This window comes from Grus americana, chromosome 17, assembly GCF_028858705.1.
Source record: "Grus americana isolate bGruAme1 chromosome 17, bGruAme1.mat, whole genome shotgun sequence".
In the NCBI taxonomy this organism is placed as follows: Eukaryota; Metazoa; Chordata; class Aves; order Gruiformes; family Gruidae; genus Grus; species Grus americana.
Window position 1 is genome coordinate 16,556,769 of NC_072868.1, and position 17,358 is coordinate 16,574,126.

General features: G+C 50.1%; 1 protein-coding gene across 4 annotated transcripts; it reads left to right on the forward strand.

The window, feature by feature from the left end:
• Positions 1 to 1,931: 1,931 nt before the first annotated feature.
• On the forward strand, positions 1,932 to 16,984 carry SALL4 (spalt like transcription factor 4). 4 transcript variants are annotated; one of them, XM_054845895.1, is made up of 4 exons: positions 1,932 to 2,278; positions 10,349 to 12,883; positions 13,425 to 13,732; positions 14,835 to 16,984. In XM_054845895.1, exons 1-4 carry the CDS (start codon positions 2,209 to 2,211, stop codon positions 15,255 to 15,257), a joined length of 3,336 nt encoding a protein of 1,111 aa, XP_054701870.1. In that variant the 5' UTR covers positions 1,932 to 2,208; the 3' UTR covers positions 15,258 to 16,984. The 4 variants fall into 4 exon arrangements, with proteins under 4 accessions (XP_054701870.1, XP_054701871.1, XP_054701869.1 ...); XM_054845896.1 differs by lacking the exon at positions 1,932 to 2,278 and adding an exon at positions 5,157 to 5,230 and having other exon boundaries at positions 14,835 to 16,973; XM_054845894.1 differs by lacking the exon at positions 1,932 to 2,278 and adding an exon at positions 5,237 to 5,418.
• The last annotated feature ends 374 nt before the right edge of the window (positions 16,985 to 17,358 follow it).

The following is a 17,358-nucleotide window of genomic DNA, read 5'->3' on the forward strand; positions in this document are numbered from 1 at the left end:
AACAAACACATATATAGAAGCTCTTTGGGCAACATGGGGGTGGAGTAATCGCTAGATAAAAATGGTCAGAGTGGTTTTAAATACTCGTTAATCTCTTCTGTTTTATATTAGTAAACACAGAGTTTCTCTGGATGTACCATGCCCATTTAAGTGTATCAAGAGTGAGGGTTTGTAAAACCATTATTTGCTTGCAGAGGAAACAGCAAGGAAAGTGGCCTGAAAAACAAAATTTGTCCCCTGACCTCCATGTTCAATAATTGTCCAAGGAGGAGGGCGATACCTTCTGCTCTGCACAGGTTTTTCTAAGGCTCGTATTATCCTTAGCTAAATAAATCCCCTTATGAGACACTATAAAAACAAGACAAAACCCCAAGAGGATATATAACTAATTAAATCATGATGTGCTGTTTACCTTGGTCTACAATGTTAAAATATTTTCATGGCTGTCCCATGCAAACTACAGCTTCCCCCCTTCTCAAGCATCACAAAAAAAGACATAATCCTGAGCGGTACCATGGACACTTGGCATGACCCTTACGCCCAGGCACAAACTTTAGAATTGTACAAACTCCAGGGTTTTTGCACAGTAAAAGTGCCGGTAAAGTAACCAGTAAAATGATACTGTGGTGTTGTGCAACGTTCTGTGGCAACCGTGTGGCCTCATTCCATCCCATTGCTTCCTGCTGTCTCGTAAGATTTGGGTTTTCCATCCTGCATCGCCCTCCTGAACCCCACGTCATCTCGGGTGGACGTTTATCCTCACAGCAGCTCTGCAGCTGGGGAAATGTCATCCTCAGCTCACAAGTGGGAAACTGAGGCACAGCCCCTGGTAAATTGTTTGCTGATCAACGCAACGGCAAGTGTGTGTGAAGTCCGACTTCGGCTGAACCTAGATCTTCTGAACGCTTACCCAGTGCCCTGCTCCTCCAAGTCAACAAAGTCATCTCCGCACCAAATCAATCTCTCTCCAATGTCCTGAGCAACCCGGTTCAGTTCTCATAAGCAGACCCGGGAGGGGAGGTGTTCTACACGCAAACAAAAAGAAGCCGTGTCTCCCGCGAAGATTTTGCAATCCACGTCTCCATATTTTCAAGGATCCTCACATTTTTGCTTAGGCAAGGTCCAGCTGGCTTCAGCGGGGGTGGGAGGGGAGGAGGTGACTCTGCTCTGTAACACCCGGGAGCTTTACAGCAGGGTGAATCCGAGCCTCAGCCGAGCCGGGTCCTGCAGCCAGCTCCTGCCCCACGGGCTCTGTCCCCAGCGTGCCACCGAGCACCAGGGGCCACCCAGCCGGGCTTCTGGAGCAGGGCTTGACTGCGGTGCCTTTTCACGTGGAACCAGCAGCAGCAGAGGGGAGTAAAAATGAAAAGCATCGCGGGGGGGTACTGCAGTCAGCTTAGTACAGGCGCACACTTCCAGAGCGTCGTTTTTTCCACGTGCTTCGAGTTTTTCTCGTGAATCTTTTACACGTGTAACGCTTGTATTTGCTGTTAAAAATACTATTGGCTCGATTTTGTCGGCTTCCCAGAAAGTGAGACTTAAAAGAAGTCTTTAAACAAACGAACCAACACCAAGCATAATTACGCGCCGTCTGGATCCGCTTTTAAAGCCCCTTAACTTGCCCACAGCCCCGGGAGACCCCGGGCTCGCCCGCTCGGACAATCAGTGCTCTTTCCTTTTCCACCTTATCTAACGACAAAGGGAAGAATTAGCATTGTCCCGCGCTTCTGCTTGCTTTGGGGGGGGGGGGGGGGAAGTTTAAAAAAAAGAAGTCTTTAAAGCACAATATAAAAAGCGCAGGTGAGATAACAAAGGTATTGTCTCTCGCCAGCCGGGAAAGCCGGGCTGCCGGCTCGCTTGTTTGTTTACTCTCAGAGCGGGACCCTGCCCCGCTGCCGGGGGGGTCGGGGGGGGGCTCCGGGGCGGCCCCATCCCCGCGGGGCACCCGCCTTTGTGGCCGGGCCGGGACTACATGGCCCAGCGTGCCCCGCTGCGCCCGGATCAATGGCCCTTATTTGAATAATCTGTGAGCCCTTGGACTCAGGCCAATCAGCTGTCAGGGGCCCATGATAAATCGCAATGCATTATTGATAATCATAATTACTCTGACATGCGCATTCCGCCCAATGGGGGTAATTTCCCAACTCTAGGAATTTGTTGTGAAGAGGAAAATAATTGCTACTATTTTGCTCCCGATGCTGGTGCACCATGTCGCGACGGAAGCAGGCGAAGCCCCAGCACATCAACTCCGAGGAGCAGCCCCCAGATGCTGCAAGTGGTAAGGCGCGGAGCCGCGGCGGGTCCCGACTGCGCTGGTGCGCGGAGGGGGCGGCCGGGGCGCTTGCCGGGGGGGTTCTTCACCCTCGTGCTTCGCCCCTCGCTCCTTTTCCCCTGCGGGCTCTGCCAGGGGCCCGACCCCCAGCTCCCCGCGGGCTTTGGGGGGGGGGGGGGATGTTTAAATCCCCGCGCCCCTGCGGAGCCCCAGCGCGGTGTTGTTCCGCGGGGCCGAGCGGGGCACCGGCCCCTCGGTATTTGGGGCGGGGGGGGGGGGGTCTGCTTTGGGCTGCTTCGGGGCGCAACTCTGCGCGGTGCTGCTCGAGGGGTCCCTTGCCGGGCTGGCGGCCCCCCAATGCCCCGCTCCCCCCCCCCCCGGTCCCGCGGAGCTGCCGCTGCCGCGCTGGGGTGCAGCCTCACGGGAGGTGAACCCCAAAGGCTCCCTAGGTGGGGGAGATGGGGGGGGGGCGGCAAACAGAGGAGGGGGGAGGAAGGAATTGCGAAGTCTTTGCAGGGGTAGGAAATGGCTCGAGTTTGGTTTCCCCGGTGTATTTAACACTTTCTCGGTAGTTATGAGGATTTTTGTGGGGTTTTAAGAAAAAAAAAAAAAAAGCGCTCGGACTATTTTTGTTGGAGATCACAATCGCCCTGGACCTTTTGTAGCTTGACCTCCAGCCATCTTTGATTTCCGACTTCCTAAAATAACTCCGGTGAGCTAATGTGGGGTGTGCGTGAGCGCTTTGTATTTGGGCGGTGGGGGGGGATTTTGCTACTGCAAATCGCTGTCCCTCCTTTTAGGGGAGCTCGTAGCCCTCTGCTTTGCTAAGGGGAGAATAAAGTATAAATTTGCGCTCAAATTAGCCCTGAGCTCCCGGCGGGGTGGGCGTGCGGGGGAAGGGGCGGAGGGCGCCTGCCGGTGCCCCCACGGGAGCGGGGAAGGGCCGGGGCTGCCGGAGCAGCATCTCCCCGCAGGGGCTGCCTGCAGCCGGTCGGGGCGGGGGGGGCTGGCGGTTTCCCGGGCTCCGGTGCGGGCTCTTCCCCCCGGTATTGACGCCCTCGGTGCGGGGGAAGCTCCGTCCTGCCCCAAAACGCGAGTGGACCGGGAGGGCACGTCCCGGGCGGGGAAGGGGAGGCTGGCGGTGAGCTGACCTGGGCTGCGTTTGGTAGCAAGAGTTGTTGCGGTCGTTGTGCCCAAACACGTCTGTATGTCCCTCAAGAACTTTCTTTGGGCTCTCTGCCTGCCCGAGGGACTGGTTTAGTGGAGTTTTTTTCCCATCCCCAGCACTGCTCAGTACCAGTGCGTGTTACAGGAGCTGCTGATTCCCAGCCCGCAGGAGGTTCGGGCTCTTAATTTTTTCCTCCTCCCCCCTCTCTTCTTTGAGTCGAAATGTGCGATTGTTGGGTCCGGTTAATGGTGACTTAAGAAACAGCAAGCTGGCCAGAAGGCAATAAATCCCATGTTTAATGCATGACTGTTTTCCTTTGTGCATATGGTTAGGTGGGGGGATGGAGGTGATGTTTCCACATGTAAATCTCTGCCCGTTGCTGGAAAGGCACCTCCGGGGCTGCGCTGAAACAAAAGGGTTAATAACTCCTGATGCGGCCCGCGTGGGGCGGGGGAGGTGTGCGGGGAGGGAGGATCGCTACACACCGTGCTCTCCGGGGCAATGGCCAGCTGCTTTTTTGTTGGTGTTGGGGCTTTTTTTTTGCCTTTTTTTTTTTTTTTTTGCTTTCCCCTCCTCTTTTAACAACAAAACCCTGGATGAAAATCCCGCCGGGAGCCGGGGCAGCGATTGCACAGACCGGGGGGACCTGGCGAAGCTCTCGCCCCGCCGGGGGGGGGGGGGGGGCTGCTCCGCCGTCTTTTGTGGGTGGCGAGGCCGGCGGTGGCCGGGGCGGGAGGGAGCGGGGGGGCCGGGGCTGCCGTGCGCCTCCCCGCGGCCACGCTCCGCCGGGACCCTCCGCTGCGGCCGGGGACGACGGCGGGGTCCGGTCCGCCCGGGGGTCCCCGCGCTGAAACCCCGTCCGGCGCGTCCTCCGTCCCGGCTCTCAGAAATCACAGTCGCGGCTGCGATGGCTCTTATCGCCCGCGAATCTCCGAAATAGTCGTGATACTCCCCGCTCCAGGTGTGCCGGTAAATAACGAGTGATGAAGCTGCATTACAAAGTCGAAATACCGCAGGGATTTGCCTGGGACGTTATCGACTATATACATAATCGTAATAATAAAATCAAACCTTTATCTCCTCTTTAGCAAGTGTTCCTTTTTTGGGAGGTCTTTTTTTCGAGTTTTTTGCAAAGCGATTTGGGACCCAACTCTCTGAACAATGCGGCGTGTTAAGAAACGGTTCTGCTAACCTGGTGATCAATTAACAGGTCAAAAAATCAGCAGGTGGTCACTGGAGAATAATGCTACATACTGAAAATTAGCATTTTCACAAAGGGCTTGAAAATGCCCATTGTGCAGGATTGCTGCCATTAAAAGTCTGAATCATTCTTAAAAATACAGTATCAAACTGCAACTTTGTCTCAGGGTAAAATTGGAGGTTTCCTTTATTTAACTCCCCGGTTCGTGCTTTGAGCTCTGCCCAAGGGGAGAGGGGGGTGTTTGAGGAGGAGAGCCCGAGCTCTGCCGTGGGTTCCTGTATTTTGTTTTCATTTCGGGCTGCCCGAAGCTCCCGCCGCGGGGAAGGCCGGCGGGGCGGGGGAGCACCCTGGGCTGGCAGCACCCTGGGCGGGGGAGCACCCTGGGCAGGCAGCCGGGGGGTTGCACGGTGCGAAGGGCGAGAGGGTGCCTGGGGGCGGGGGGCGGCCGTGCCCGGCTTGTTTTTCCTTTTACGTAAGTGAAACATTATATTGGTTGTAGTGATGAAGCCCTTTTGCCGGGCTCGGCGGCATGTGACGTTTTGACAGAGCTGCTGCTGTAACCTTTGCCTCCTCCTGCTTGCTGTGGGTGGTAAGTTGATGTCAGGCTTACAATTAGGACTCTCATGCAATTGACCTTGGCAGCGGGGTTTGTGCCGTTTAGCTCGGGTCTTAAACACTGTACTAGTGTTAAGTGTGGTCCGGGGCCGCCGCCCGTACAGCTGCGGGCCGCGCCGGTGGGGCAGGACCGGCCGCCGCGGAGCCTCCGCCGCCGAGCAGGTAGGGCCGAGGGCGGGCGGCCGCGCTGCCGCTGCTGGGGAGCGCTCCGCTTTTGTTCTTCCCTCCAGAGCGGGTCCGGCGTTCGCCCTTTGCCTCAAAAACACCCCATAAAAGCCATTGTAACGGGCAACGCCGGGGTTGCAGTTGGGCTCGGCGGGTGGGGGGGGGGGAGGCCGAGCGGGGCAGCCCCGGGGCGGCCGGTTTGCCCGCGGGGGCCGGGGCGGGCAGCGCAGGCCGTGAGTGCCCCCCACCGACCGGGGACGGGCCGTGCGCCGCGCAGGCAGCGCCAGGGCTCCCTCCCCTCCCCAAAAAGGGGGCTCTGCTCCCTCCCCTCCCCAAAAAGGGGGCTCTGTCCCCCCCAGGGGGGCTCTGTGGCCACCCGCGCACTCGGGGTTCCCGTCCGCCCATGGGAAGCCCCTGGCAAGGGCTGAGGAGGGCGCGGGGCTGCTCGGGCCGCTGCCGTGGCCTCGCTCGATGCCAGGGCCCCCGATCTTACATTTTCCTGCCTGTTTTAACACTTTTTTTTAAGGCTCCTCAGAAGCGTTTACGCACAATAGTTTGTTCTGTGCTTGGCCAAATCTTTCTCTTTAATAAGTGGATAATCAAAAGGGTGAATCAGTAGGTAGGTAATAAATAAAAAAGCCTTGTGAGAGTAACCTGAAAGCACGCGAAATCCTAATTGTTAGGTGTAACGCGTTTCTGGCTCGTTCTTGGGTAGAAAAATGCTGCTGATAAACTCGGTGCAGAAAACCTGAAGGCCCGTGGAATATTTCTGTAAGTAATCAGTCGTGTATTTTGCTTGCTCTAGGAAGTGATTTTGTCATAGTTACAGTTAAAGAAAATGCTTCAAATGGTGTTTTATAGTGGGGGAAGAAGGGAAATTTTGAACAGTTTAAAGTTCTTGGAAGCCCTAGCTTTTCAGCTGGGAACAGGGGAAAAAAAAAATCATGAGGGAGGCGCGATGCGAGAGCCCCAGGAGCTGGTGGCAGAGGTTCTCGTGTCTGGGGCTGGAGTGATACTTGCTAATCCTGCAGTGAGTTGATTTTTAACGTGCAACTGCACGGTTATGTTAATATTAAAGAAGTTGATAAAGTGTAGTCGTGGAAACAATAAGCTCACCAAAGGTATTAAACTCTTGAAAAAAAAAATGGGGAGGAAAGGTTGAGCTCTGACCATTTCCTTCCAATTCAAGTGAAATATAATTATACCACAGTTAAAAAAAAAAAATCACTAATGCTCAGATGAGTGGTATACCAGCAGCACCCTTTCTGAAATCACATAAAACCAGACAGGACTTATTTCACTCCTCTTTCACTGGTTTCCCCCCGAAAGAAATTAATTCGAGCTGTGTGGATTTTATCAGCCTTCCTTGTCGATGACCGCCTTGTCCTACACAATAGTGGATTTTTTCCATCCATTTGCCAGTGATTCAATCTACCCCCCCTGCTGGGTTTACTGCATTCTTCTAACTTATTGGATAACTAGATGCTGAGAGATAACATTCCTGAAATTCGGGGGTGGGGAGATAAAAAAAAACAGTAGAAGTCCTATCCCTGGGAAGCCTTTGGAGAGGGTTAAATGAAGTGCACAAGCAATTGTGGCAGGGCTCTCCCCGTACAGTACGTGGACAGAGCTGGCCGCCCGGGGAGGTTTCCTTGGGGAGAAACCCCGCGATTTCAGACCGTCCATGTCCGTGATAAGTGCTCGGGGACAGGCAGCGCGGGTTTGGGTAAATGCGGTGCTCTGATTGCAGGCGCTTGGTGCTTCGAGGCTGGGGAGAGGATGTAGCTAGAAACCAAGATGAGGAGCTTCAGAGAAGCTGTTGGGTTTGTTAAGAAACAGTAAATTGCTCCTGTATTATTCCAGCTACTACGCAATAATTAAGCATCCTGCTTCTACTGACTGTATCTTTAAAATGCTTTTTGAGGTAGGGGAAGCTGTTGTACTCGCTCTTTCTGAGGTAGAAGGGAAAATAAGGCATAACTCTTCCCTACAAAATATTGAATTTATTTGGAGTCCTGAGCTAGTGCCTTACTGTCAGCCCCGAGGAACTGGAACTAAGCTGTGTGGCAGCGAGAGCGGGCAGGGCAAGGGCAGCGCTGCCACCCTGCCTGCTGCTGCCCAATGCAGCTGCCTTCAGCTCGCTGGAGTTTCTCTGAGGTGGCAACTGGTGCTTGCGACCAGAAGAGTCACCCCTGGAGCTACTCAGAACTGTGAAAATGAGGGGCATGGGCTGTGCTGGAGTTTGGAAAAGGGGGCTTTGAATTTAGCGTGGTCTTATCGTTGGAAAAGTGGAAAAATAAGAAAGCGCTGTCAATGGGAGGGAGATAAATGGTCAGATGCTTTGAAGCAGTTAAAGTTTGAGGGCTTGTCTAGACGTAGTTATCCTGGAATATCTGCTTGGGGGTGGCAGCAGTCGTTTCACGCAGACATTTCTAATCCACTTGAAACATTTTGCACGGCCACTGTGGAGGTGCAAACTGCAGCGTGAAATGCGTGTGCTCATGGAGGAGAGGCTGTGGAAGTGAAGAGCTTTGTGCTTTCTCATGTAACACCTATGGTTATTTTGCAACACGGGGAAACTGTATAGTTGGGCCTGGGAGATGGGACTGTTAAAGGATTTGTAAGAGAGGTTTTGCTGTTTTAGCCTATTCTGTGAAATACCTGCTGGATGGAAATAGAAAAGTAGTCAGGTAAAGACCTCTGGAGTCAGTGTACAGAGTAGTTATAGAGGCTTCTTGTCTGTTGGGGGTTTTGGTTTGGGGTTTTTTGTTTGTTTTTCTCCCAACACCAGTGCTTGCTTTCCCATTATATCTGCTCAGAGTCTTGCAGAGGTGGGTTTAAAACCATCTATTCTTGACCTCGGTTGACTCTTTATTGACCAAGTTCTGAATCATGTACTTTCTGTAGGTGTCTGCAGACTAGATTTCTCTGTATATTTTTCCGTAGAGTTAAATCAACTTCAGAGGCATCAATTTAATAATATTTGGGGTGGGAAATGTATGCTAGAACTATGCTTTTATCTTGTTTCCTTCACTTGTGGAAGTTGTTTGGGCTAAAGGGGGGGGGGGGAAAGTATTTCATTCTCCCTGTTTAGATATGAGGGATCCAAACAGTTTTGATCGTAGCTGTGCCAAGAACACCTTTCCTCCCTGTTCAAGGACTTGTAACCCTGATGTGTACATGATTAACAGAATTAGGTACATATAGATTTGCAGTTTTTGCTTTGCAGGCCATAGCATATCAGGCCCCTGATATTTGCATTTTTTAATTGACCAAGTTGCTTTGGTTTTGTTTTTTAAATCGCGTGCACTTTCCATCACTCGTGTTAAACAGTTGAAGTTTGATTTGTTTAATACCCTTGTTAACCTAACAAATGCCAAGGTCTGCAATGTCCTCCCTTACAGAGCTTTTCCGCTACCCTGAAACAGTAAGTCAACATGCTGGAGTTGTTGCTTGGACATGCTTCCCCTCCACCCCGCCATGTACAGGATATACACATGTATCAGATGTGTGGTTCAGTTACACCTTTAAAATGAAAGCCACAAATAGCTCCTGTGCTTGCAGAGCCTTCGGTTCCCCTTGTAAGATGGTGTGGGCTAGTAACATGGAACCGGCGCTGAGCCCCGACGTGAGTTACCGGAGATGTAAGACCTGAGCAGAGGAGATCTCGTAATACAAATTCTCCATTTTGGTGGAGCTCCGCAGCGAGCCCCGCTGCGGGGGTGGGAGCGACGTGCTTGGCTCCTGCACCCTCGGCACCCATCAGAATTGGACCCAATAATGGGAGCTTCAGGACGCTTCACCTGTAACACGTCTGCAGTCCTTCCCACTCCCCCTCCGCTGCGTGAGCCTCAAGTTTTACCTCTCAGCGCTCCCGCCTCCTGTGCACTCGCCCGCCTCGAGCTGGGTGCGAGTTTGTTGTTTGAAGGATGGCTAGACTGAGCAAAAACATCCTGTTTTGGTGTACAATTTCTCTTAACCTCTCTCCCCATTCTGATATTTCCCTGAATTATATTTTTTTTTTGGTCCGTGTGCAGTTTCTGCTCAGTGTAATCTGTGGGGCACTGATGGAGGGAGGGCAGGAGTGGACTTGCAGACCAGCTTTGCTTTCCCTCCCCCTCCCAAAAAGCGGGTGAGTGGCGGATGCAGCTAAACAGGGTGTCCCGAGCGGGTCTGAAATGACTTTGCGTTTTGCAAGCAGGACTTGTTGCATCGCTCTAATAATCATCAGTATCGATGTAGGCTCATACCTACATGTGGGGCTCTGTAAGGTAATCGTCTCTTCTTTACTACTGTGGCTTTTTAGAGGTTGTTTTTTACGTGAGCGTGCTTTTGAAGTATTTAAAAGCTAATACTGGACTTACTTTTGCTTTTGTCAGCCCTCTTTGGTAGTAATTACTTCCATAACGGCAGAGTGAATGTCGTTTAATAGATCGGCGTACAGTTAAGAACTGCTCTGAAGGTCTTGCATTAACAACCTTGTATGAATTTCTGTGAGGTGGTTAGCTAAGGATTACAGACTGAAGGACAAACGCAAAATAAGTTCATGTGACGTTTCAATGTTACGGTGCCTTCTCTGTCTTCCTTGAGTCGTGTTCCTGTCGTTAAAGCTATTTTGCGGGTGCTAGCTGCCTTGCTGCACTGTCTCTACCTGTACAAAGGGATTTGCGATAAACCTCTTTCCACCAAGCCTTGTGAGATTCCTTTTATATTGCTTTTATTGAGAACGGAACTAAGATGCAGATTTCTTTGGGGCTGCAAATGACTTAGCAGCAAAACAAAGAGCAGGAGTTCAGATCAATCTGCAAACTTGATTCCAGTGTCTTGTGTCTTTAACTTGCAATTCGGGTGAAGTCAGTGATCTTAAGAATAGGAAATACTCGGTCTAAATCTAGCTGTTAATAATGTGACTTTCTTTTATTTTAAGGGAGTCCACAAGACGTCCCAGGTGACGGAGATGGTGAAATGAGTTCCAAAAGGTGCCGCACGGAGGAAACTAAAATCTGTGAGAAATGCTGTGCAGAATTCTTTGATATCTCTGAATTCCTTGAGCATAAGAAAAATTGCACTAAAAATCCACCTGTTCTAATCATGAATGACAGTGAGGGAACAGTACCCCCTGAAAGCTTCTCCGAAGCTTCTCTAGGGAGCTTTCCAAGTGATCGAATGGATAGCAGGACACGCAAGGACACTCAGGCAAAGGGCTGCACTGGTTCTATGGAAAAGAGAGAAGGAAAAGCGGATGCTGAGTCGGTAGGAGGAATGTACCTTAAAATAGAACCCCCCGTCCCGCCTGCGGCTCCTGGGCTAAGCTATCTACCAAAATCCAAAGTACCAAACACTAATGTGACTTTGCAGACGATACGTGGCACTAAAGTGGCTGTGAACCAGCGGACCTCCGATGCCATCTCTTCGTCAGCAGCCAGTTTTAATGCTATCCCCATGATCCTGGAGCAGCTCGTGTGCTTGCAGCAGCAGCAGCTCCAGCAAATTCAGTTGACGGAGCAAATTCGCATTCAGATTGCCATGATGGCTCCCCATGCCCTGCATCCCTCTATAGCAGCTGCTACTGACCCGCTGAAAGCTCTGGGTGCTCACATGTCTCAGCAGCTGTCGGCTGCTGTTGCTTTAATCGGACAAAAAGCTGGAAGCCAGAGCCTATCACTGGAATCCTTGAAGCAAGGAAAACTACCTCATTCTAACACTGGCGTTGCGGCCACCGGCTCGCTGGCTGCTGGGCTTTCCCCCTCCTTCCCCTTGAAGCCGGAGGCAAGCAGAAGCCTCCCCGGCTCCATTTCTCGGTTCCCAAACCCTTTACTACCTCAGTCCTCCAACTCCGTCATCTTCCAAAATCCGCTTTCGGCCGTTTCTTCTGTAATAGATTCCTCAAAGAAGGGGAAGGGAAAACCTCCCAACATTAGCGTGTCTGAAAGCAAACCAAATGCGGAAGAGCCGTTCTTCAAACACAAGTGTAAGTTCTGCGGGAAGGTCTTTGGCAACGACAGTGCCCTGCAGATTCACCTCCGTTCCCACACCGGTGAAAGACCCTACAAGTGTAACATCTGTGGTAACCGCTTTACAACCAAAGGAAACCTTAAAGTGCATTTTCAGCGTCACAAAGAAAAATACCCCCACATAAAGATGAATCCCTACCCGGTTCCTGAGCACCTGGACAATGTTCCCACTAGCACTGGAATCCCGTACGGGATGTCTGTGCCGCTGGATGAGTCTAACCTAGTTGTGGACAGCAAACCTCCCCTAACAACCCTGCCTACCTCTGCGGCCACCAGTGCACCTCAGACAGTCTCCAGCCTAGCAGGCGTCAAGGAGTCTCTGCCTGGTACGTTCTCGAGTGACCTGCAGTCAAGGCCTTCTCCAGAAAGCGAGGGTAGCTCTTCCTCCTCAGGGGCGGTCGGTCACGAATCGGGAACAGAGCAGAGCTTGAGTTCACCACAAGCTGCCTGCAGCGTGAGCATCTTCCATGTAAGTGGGTCAAATGAGCAAGGCTCAGAGACATCGAAGCTTCAGCAGCTGGTTGAAAATATCGACAAATCCACTGCTGACCCCAACGAGTGCCTGATCTGTCACCGAGTGCTGAGCTGCCAGAGTTCACTCAAAATGCATTATCGTACTCACACCGGAGAGAGGCCATTCAAGTGTAAAATCTGTGGCCGCGCCTTCTCCACTAAAGGGAACCTTAAAACTCATTATGGCGTCCACCGGGCCAATACTCCTTTGAAGATGCAACATTCGTGTCCTATTTGCCAGAAGAAGTTTACAAACGCAGTTGTGTTGCAGCAGCACATCCGCATGCATATGGGGGGACAAATACCCAATACACCAATGCCGGAAAACGCCTGCGACAGTGCTGACGTGGATCCTGCTGTGGCTGAGAAGAACGGAGACGTCAGTCGCCCAGATGAGACCGTGGAAAGCATAGAGATGGAAGAGGACCTGGAGTCTCAGGACGGCCCTAGGAGCTCTTCAAAACCTCCTACTCCGTACGATGCACAATCAGAATCGCCAGCCACAGCAGCCAGCTTCTCTGGTATTGCAGCACTGGAGAATCAAATGAAGATCGTCAACTCCGCTTTGAACTTGCAGCGGCAAAGCAGCTTGAAGTCTAGTGACAATGGCTCGGCAGAAAGTGATGGCATGACAAATGATTCGTCTTCTGTGGCAGGAGATCCAGATTATCAGAACGGCAGGAGTCCTGCTGCCTCCGAGTCTGCATCGCTCCAGGCTCTGTCTCCGGCCAACAGCCAAGCTGAGAGCGTAAGGTCAAAGTCACCTAGCTTCAACAATCAAGAAGATACCGGCACGGGAAATAAATCAGAGGGTCCTGAGAACACTTCTGCAGAAATGGAAGGGGTCATTGGTGCTTTGGATTTAACTTACGGCAACATTGGTCGAAAGGTCATTAAAGAAGAACCTGGGTTACACTTTGCAAATGGAGAATATGGTGAGTAACGTGAAATGGTGGCAGTAACGTGGGGTGGGGCGGTAGGGCTGGAGGAAACTTTTCTCCAAAAGGACCAACAGGAGTCAAACCTCCTCAGCTTTCCACTCTTCCTTCCTTCCTTCCTTCCTTCCTTCCTTCCTTCCTTCCTTCCTTCCTTCCTGTGCCCTGTCCCGCCCTGCAACTCTCTGAGACACGTCCGCGTTTCATGGAAAAACAGCTTAACCCAAGAACGTGGCATTAAAACTCTCTTTTTTTGTGAGGTTTTTGAGCTCTTTAGTATTGAGGCTGATGTTGATCTAAATTTGATCAGAAAGCGATAATTTCTGACTGCTAAGCTCACCAGCAAAAATAGGGATGAACTGATTTACCTCAGAGCATCCTAGCGAGCGTAAGAGCAGCCCCACTGTGACTCTGGAGGGCTCTGCAGGGATGCTCTTCGGGCACGTGCAGCTCCGAAGGCAGGGCCTCTGGTGTCTTAGCCAGATTGAAGCTTGGAAGCAGAAGGAGGTCGGGATAAACGTTATCTTTGCTTTCCTTCCAGGTCGAAGTAGTATTCCAGCTGCTTTTGTTAGAGCCCCACCAGCCCTCATAAAAATGGAGATGCCCGGTGAGCGTCCCATTAGCACTAGCCATTTCATCGGCCCACCAGCTCTCTCTCCTGGTGTTGCCCCCCTCCTCGTGCCACGACCGAAATTCTGCCGTCCCGCCAAACAGCACATCTGCAGTACGTGTGGGAAGAACTTCTCCTCTGCCAGCGCCCTTCAGATCCACGAACGGACCCATACTGGTGAAAAGCCATTTGCCTGCACCATCTGTGGGAGAGCCTTTACAACAAAAGGAAACCTGAAGGTAAGTCGTATCTTTTGTTGTCACCTCCTTTGTCAGGGAAAGTCGTACCAGAGAGGGAGAGATTGTGAATATTTACCCTGCCTTTGGGGGGACAGCTGGGATTTTCTTTTAGTTCCTCAACTGGTTATCTGTGACTCCTGTCTCTCCTTCCTGAGTTCCCTCACACAACTTGCTAAGCAGTGTACTCAGCTCACCCGCAGAAGCCTTTGCTGCTGTCCCTGACTTTCCTTTCTGGATGGTAGGGAAGGCTTAGCCCTTGCTAAGCAGATTGCTTTATTTTCCTTGGGATTTTGATGTGTCCAGACAAACGTTTCCTAGACTGAATGCTACAAAATGCCTACGGAATACATGCATTGCATTGCACTGCTTGAAACGCCGTGCAGGACGAGGAGGGATAAAACTGAGGATAATCCTGAGATGGCCCAAAGCGCTTGGGGATTGTCTCCAAGCACTTGCTGGAGAAGTGCTGCGAGTCTGTCCTGACTGTCAGGTGAATCCTTTTGCCCAGCAAGGGACTCGCAGCTCCCTCGCTCGCACGGAGGCTTCTCACTTCCCATGGGAACCTCCTCAAGCTCTTCAGCCCTCGTTCAGTCCTTCAGCGCAGAAACGGGGATGGGCAGGGACAATACCCTGCAGTTTGTGAACAGTCGCTGACTGGAAGCACCAGCACTATGTTTGTGGTGTGGAAGATTTTACCTTAGGCGTAACCTCTCTTCCAAATTCCTTGCTGAGTTTTTTGCATTAACTAGTCCTTTTTTCAATGTAATCTGCTCAGCAATAATGTGGCTTTTATTTTTTTGGGAGGCGAGGGGCGCCTTTGCCAACATCGCTTACAGTAAGTGTAAACCACAGACCTACCAGCACTTCAGCAGGAAACTCTTAGAGAGCCGTGGTGATGTCGGGCAGTAGAATGACTGTATCTTGCGCGTGCCAGGAAGAGAATGGAGACAAGAACTAGGCAGCTTAAATACTTACCTGAATGCAAACGGAGCATACATGACTTGTTTTGAGCAACTCGGCTGTAAGCAAAGTAGAACTCGGGTTACCGTAAGAGAACTGTGGTACTAACGAGTCTCTCTACTCTTTCCCCCCTCTCTGAAAGGTCCACGTAGGAACTCACATGTGGAATAACTCTGCCAGGCGGGGAAGGCGGCTTTCGATTGATAACCCCATGGCTCTGCTGGGGAATGATCCCAAGAAGGTATCTGAAATGTTCCCAAAGGATATAATGCCTCCTTCCGTGAGCATTGACCCCACAGTATGGAATCAGTATGCGGCGGTACTCAGCAATGGCATAGCAATGAAGACTAACGAGATCTCAGTGATCCAGAGCGGTGGCTTACCTACCCTTCCAGTCACCATTGGGGGCGGTTCGGCAATAAATACTGCTACGGTCTCCAAAATAGATGGGACCCAGTCTGGGACTGGCTCTGATACAGAGAAGGCCAGTGGTGCTGCTGCAGACAACGTGCCAAAACACCAGTTCCCTCACTTCATGGAGGAGAACAAAATTGCTGTTAGTTAAAAACTCTAGCGAAGTTGACGTACAGAAAGAACAAATATATATATACACAAACATATATTTTTAAGAGATTCCACTTCAGCCTCCTATTTTCCTATTGACGTGCAAATGATTTTATGGTTGTCTTTGTAAGAGTTGCCCAGAGTACAATCATGATATTGCTTTGCAAATAGTAAATAATAAAGAATAGGATTTCCTTCTATTTGGAAAGATGCGGGTCTTGCAAAGTAGTTCTTACGTGTGACTTTAATGTGTACAGCCTTACAGAAGTTTCTGCAACTTGAAATTCCAAAGGTTAGAATATTTACCTCTTTGTTTAGAGTGAAATACTTGGGGGTCTTGAATAGAGTGGAAACAACCTACTGTTGATGGAAAAGCTTCTATTTACTGATGAGAAATGAAAACTATTAATGCGGGTAAATATCCTAGAATGTCTGCCACCCTCTTAGAAATAGTTTTTCTGTTTGGATTTTTGGCTCTGTGTGATTTCTGAATGTACTTTTTACTATAGTGGCTATAAAAACTACAATTTTTTTTTAAATTCCTTTTTTGCCTCAGAAGTTCTATGAAAAGAAAGTTGCTGTTTTTCGTTAATCACTGCTCCTAAGGAATTAATTCTCTGTATTATTGACTGCTGCTTATTTAATACTACTACTAGGACAGTCCTTCAAGTGTAGTGCCAAAACTCCTACTTCCAAAGATGTGCAGTTTTTCCTAGATGTTTTATTTCAATACCGAGAGCCCCAAACAAGCATGGGTGGGTATGTATATACTTTTTTTTTTTTTTTTTTCCTCTCTTGAAAGGGAAGACTTGCCTTGGGAAGTCAGGTCTAAAAGCTCTGCAAGGAATCTCAGGTGACTGTTGCAATTAGGCATGGGAACTGGTTTCCTTAGCAAGAGACTTTTTTATTTTTATTTTTTTCATTTGGGTAATTTAGAAGATCAGTCTGTGTAAACCTGTATTTAAATATGAAGTATTCATGCTTAGGTTAAATGTTTTGTGGGTTTTTGGATGGCATTCCTACTCTGGTCATTAAGTTTCTTGGTGGTCTGTGAACTGGCATTCTACCAAAACGGTAATTAATGATCCACGTGTGTTGTATGAAGGTTGCTGGGATAGTCATCTGGATTCTAAGTTATCTACCTCATTTTTTCCTTTTGTAGTTGTAGTGTCTATTTTTCTATTAATGACCACTGTAATGAACTGAGATTCGAGCAGATGCTTCCATGCACTATCTGAAACCAAAACCTGATGTATTAGTGGAAGCACCTGAAGACTTACTGGACTGACCTTTCGCTATTCCTCTCGCGTCTGCTGGAACTGCGTGTGTAATGGGATCTCAACCAGACTGGAAGGTGAGCATTTGGTATGGAAGGACTGAACGACGGAAAGAAGTCTAGTTGTTGACCACAGGAAATCTTCAAGTCCGGTCTCCGTTGTGGAAGGCCCCAAAAATGCAGATTACCAAAAGTTTGTGTAATGTTGTTGCACCTGATTCTTGCTTATGATCGCTGTATGCCGAGTTGTGCCTTTCCTGCTGGACTTGTAAGAACATACCAGTACCTGTTTACACTGTAAAATGGATATTGTTACATAGACCATGCAAAAGGCATCCCAATTGTCAAGTTTCTGCATTGTGAATGTATGACTTTTAAGAACTCTGTAGTTTTGAGTATCTACTGATGCGTTTCTGTTGACATTTTGAGAATAAATTTTGGGATGGCTTTTTCACACTTGGTGCTTACGTTTTTCTGGCAAAGCGTTTTGTCTCCTGACGAGCGAGTTCACTAAGCAGCATGCTGTCTCACTCCAGTGGCTCTTTAAATCCACGATCCTAGGTTGTGCACCAGTTTGTTCCTTAAAACAACAAAAACTAGGGAGCAGCGGAGGAGGCTCGAGATCAGTTTCTTGGGAACAGTTTGATACAGGGGTGGGAACTTGCCAGGGATGCTGACTACTGCGCTAAGAAGGAATGACAGTAGTAGGTGCAGTAATTCCTGTACTGGGATCACCCTGGAGAGGGAGAGCAATGCTGTTACCCAGTTGCCAGTGCCTGAAGAGGCTGGCTGTGCAGAAAAGCAATTGCCCCTAAAGAGCAAAGAA

What these genes read in the sequence shown, in the direction of transcription:
- SALL4 (XM_054845894.1), top strand. Translation starts at nt 5,265, where the DNA reads ATGCAATTGACCTTGGCAGCGGGGTTTGTGCCGTTTAGCTCGGGTCTT. An exon ending in CTTTGCAAATGGAGAATATG is followed by an intron (nt 12,884 to 13,424) that starts GTGAGTAACGTG and finishes CTTTCCTTCCAG; the next exon opens with GTCGAAGTAGTATTCCAGCT. An exon ending in CAACAAAAGGAAACCTGAAG is followed by an intron (nt 13,733 to 14,834) that starts GTAAGTCGTATC and finishes CCTCTCTGAAAG; the next exon opens with GTCCACGTAGGAACTCACAT.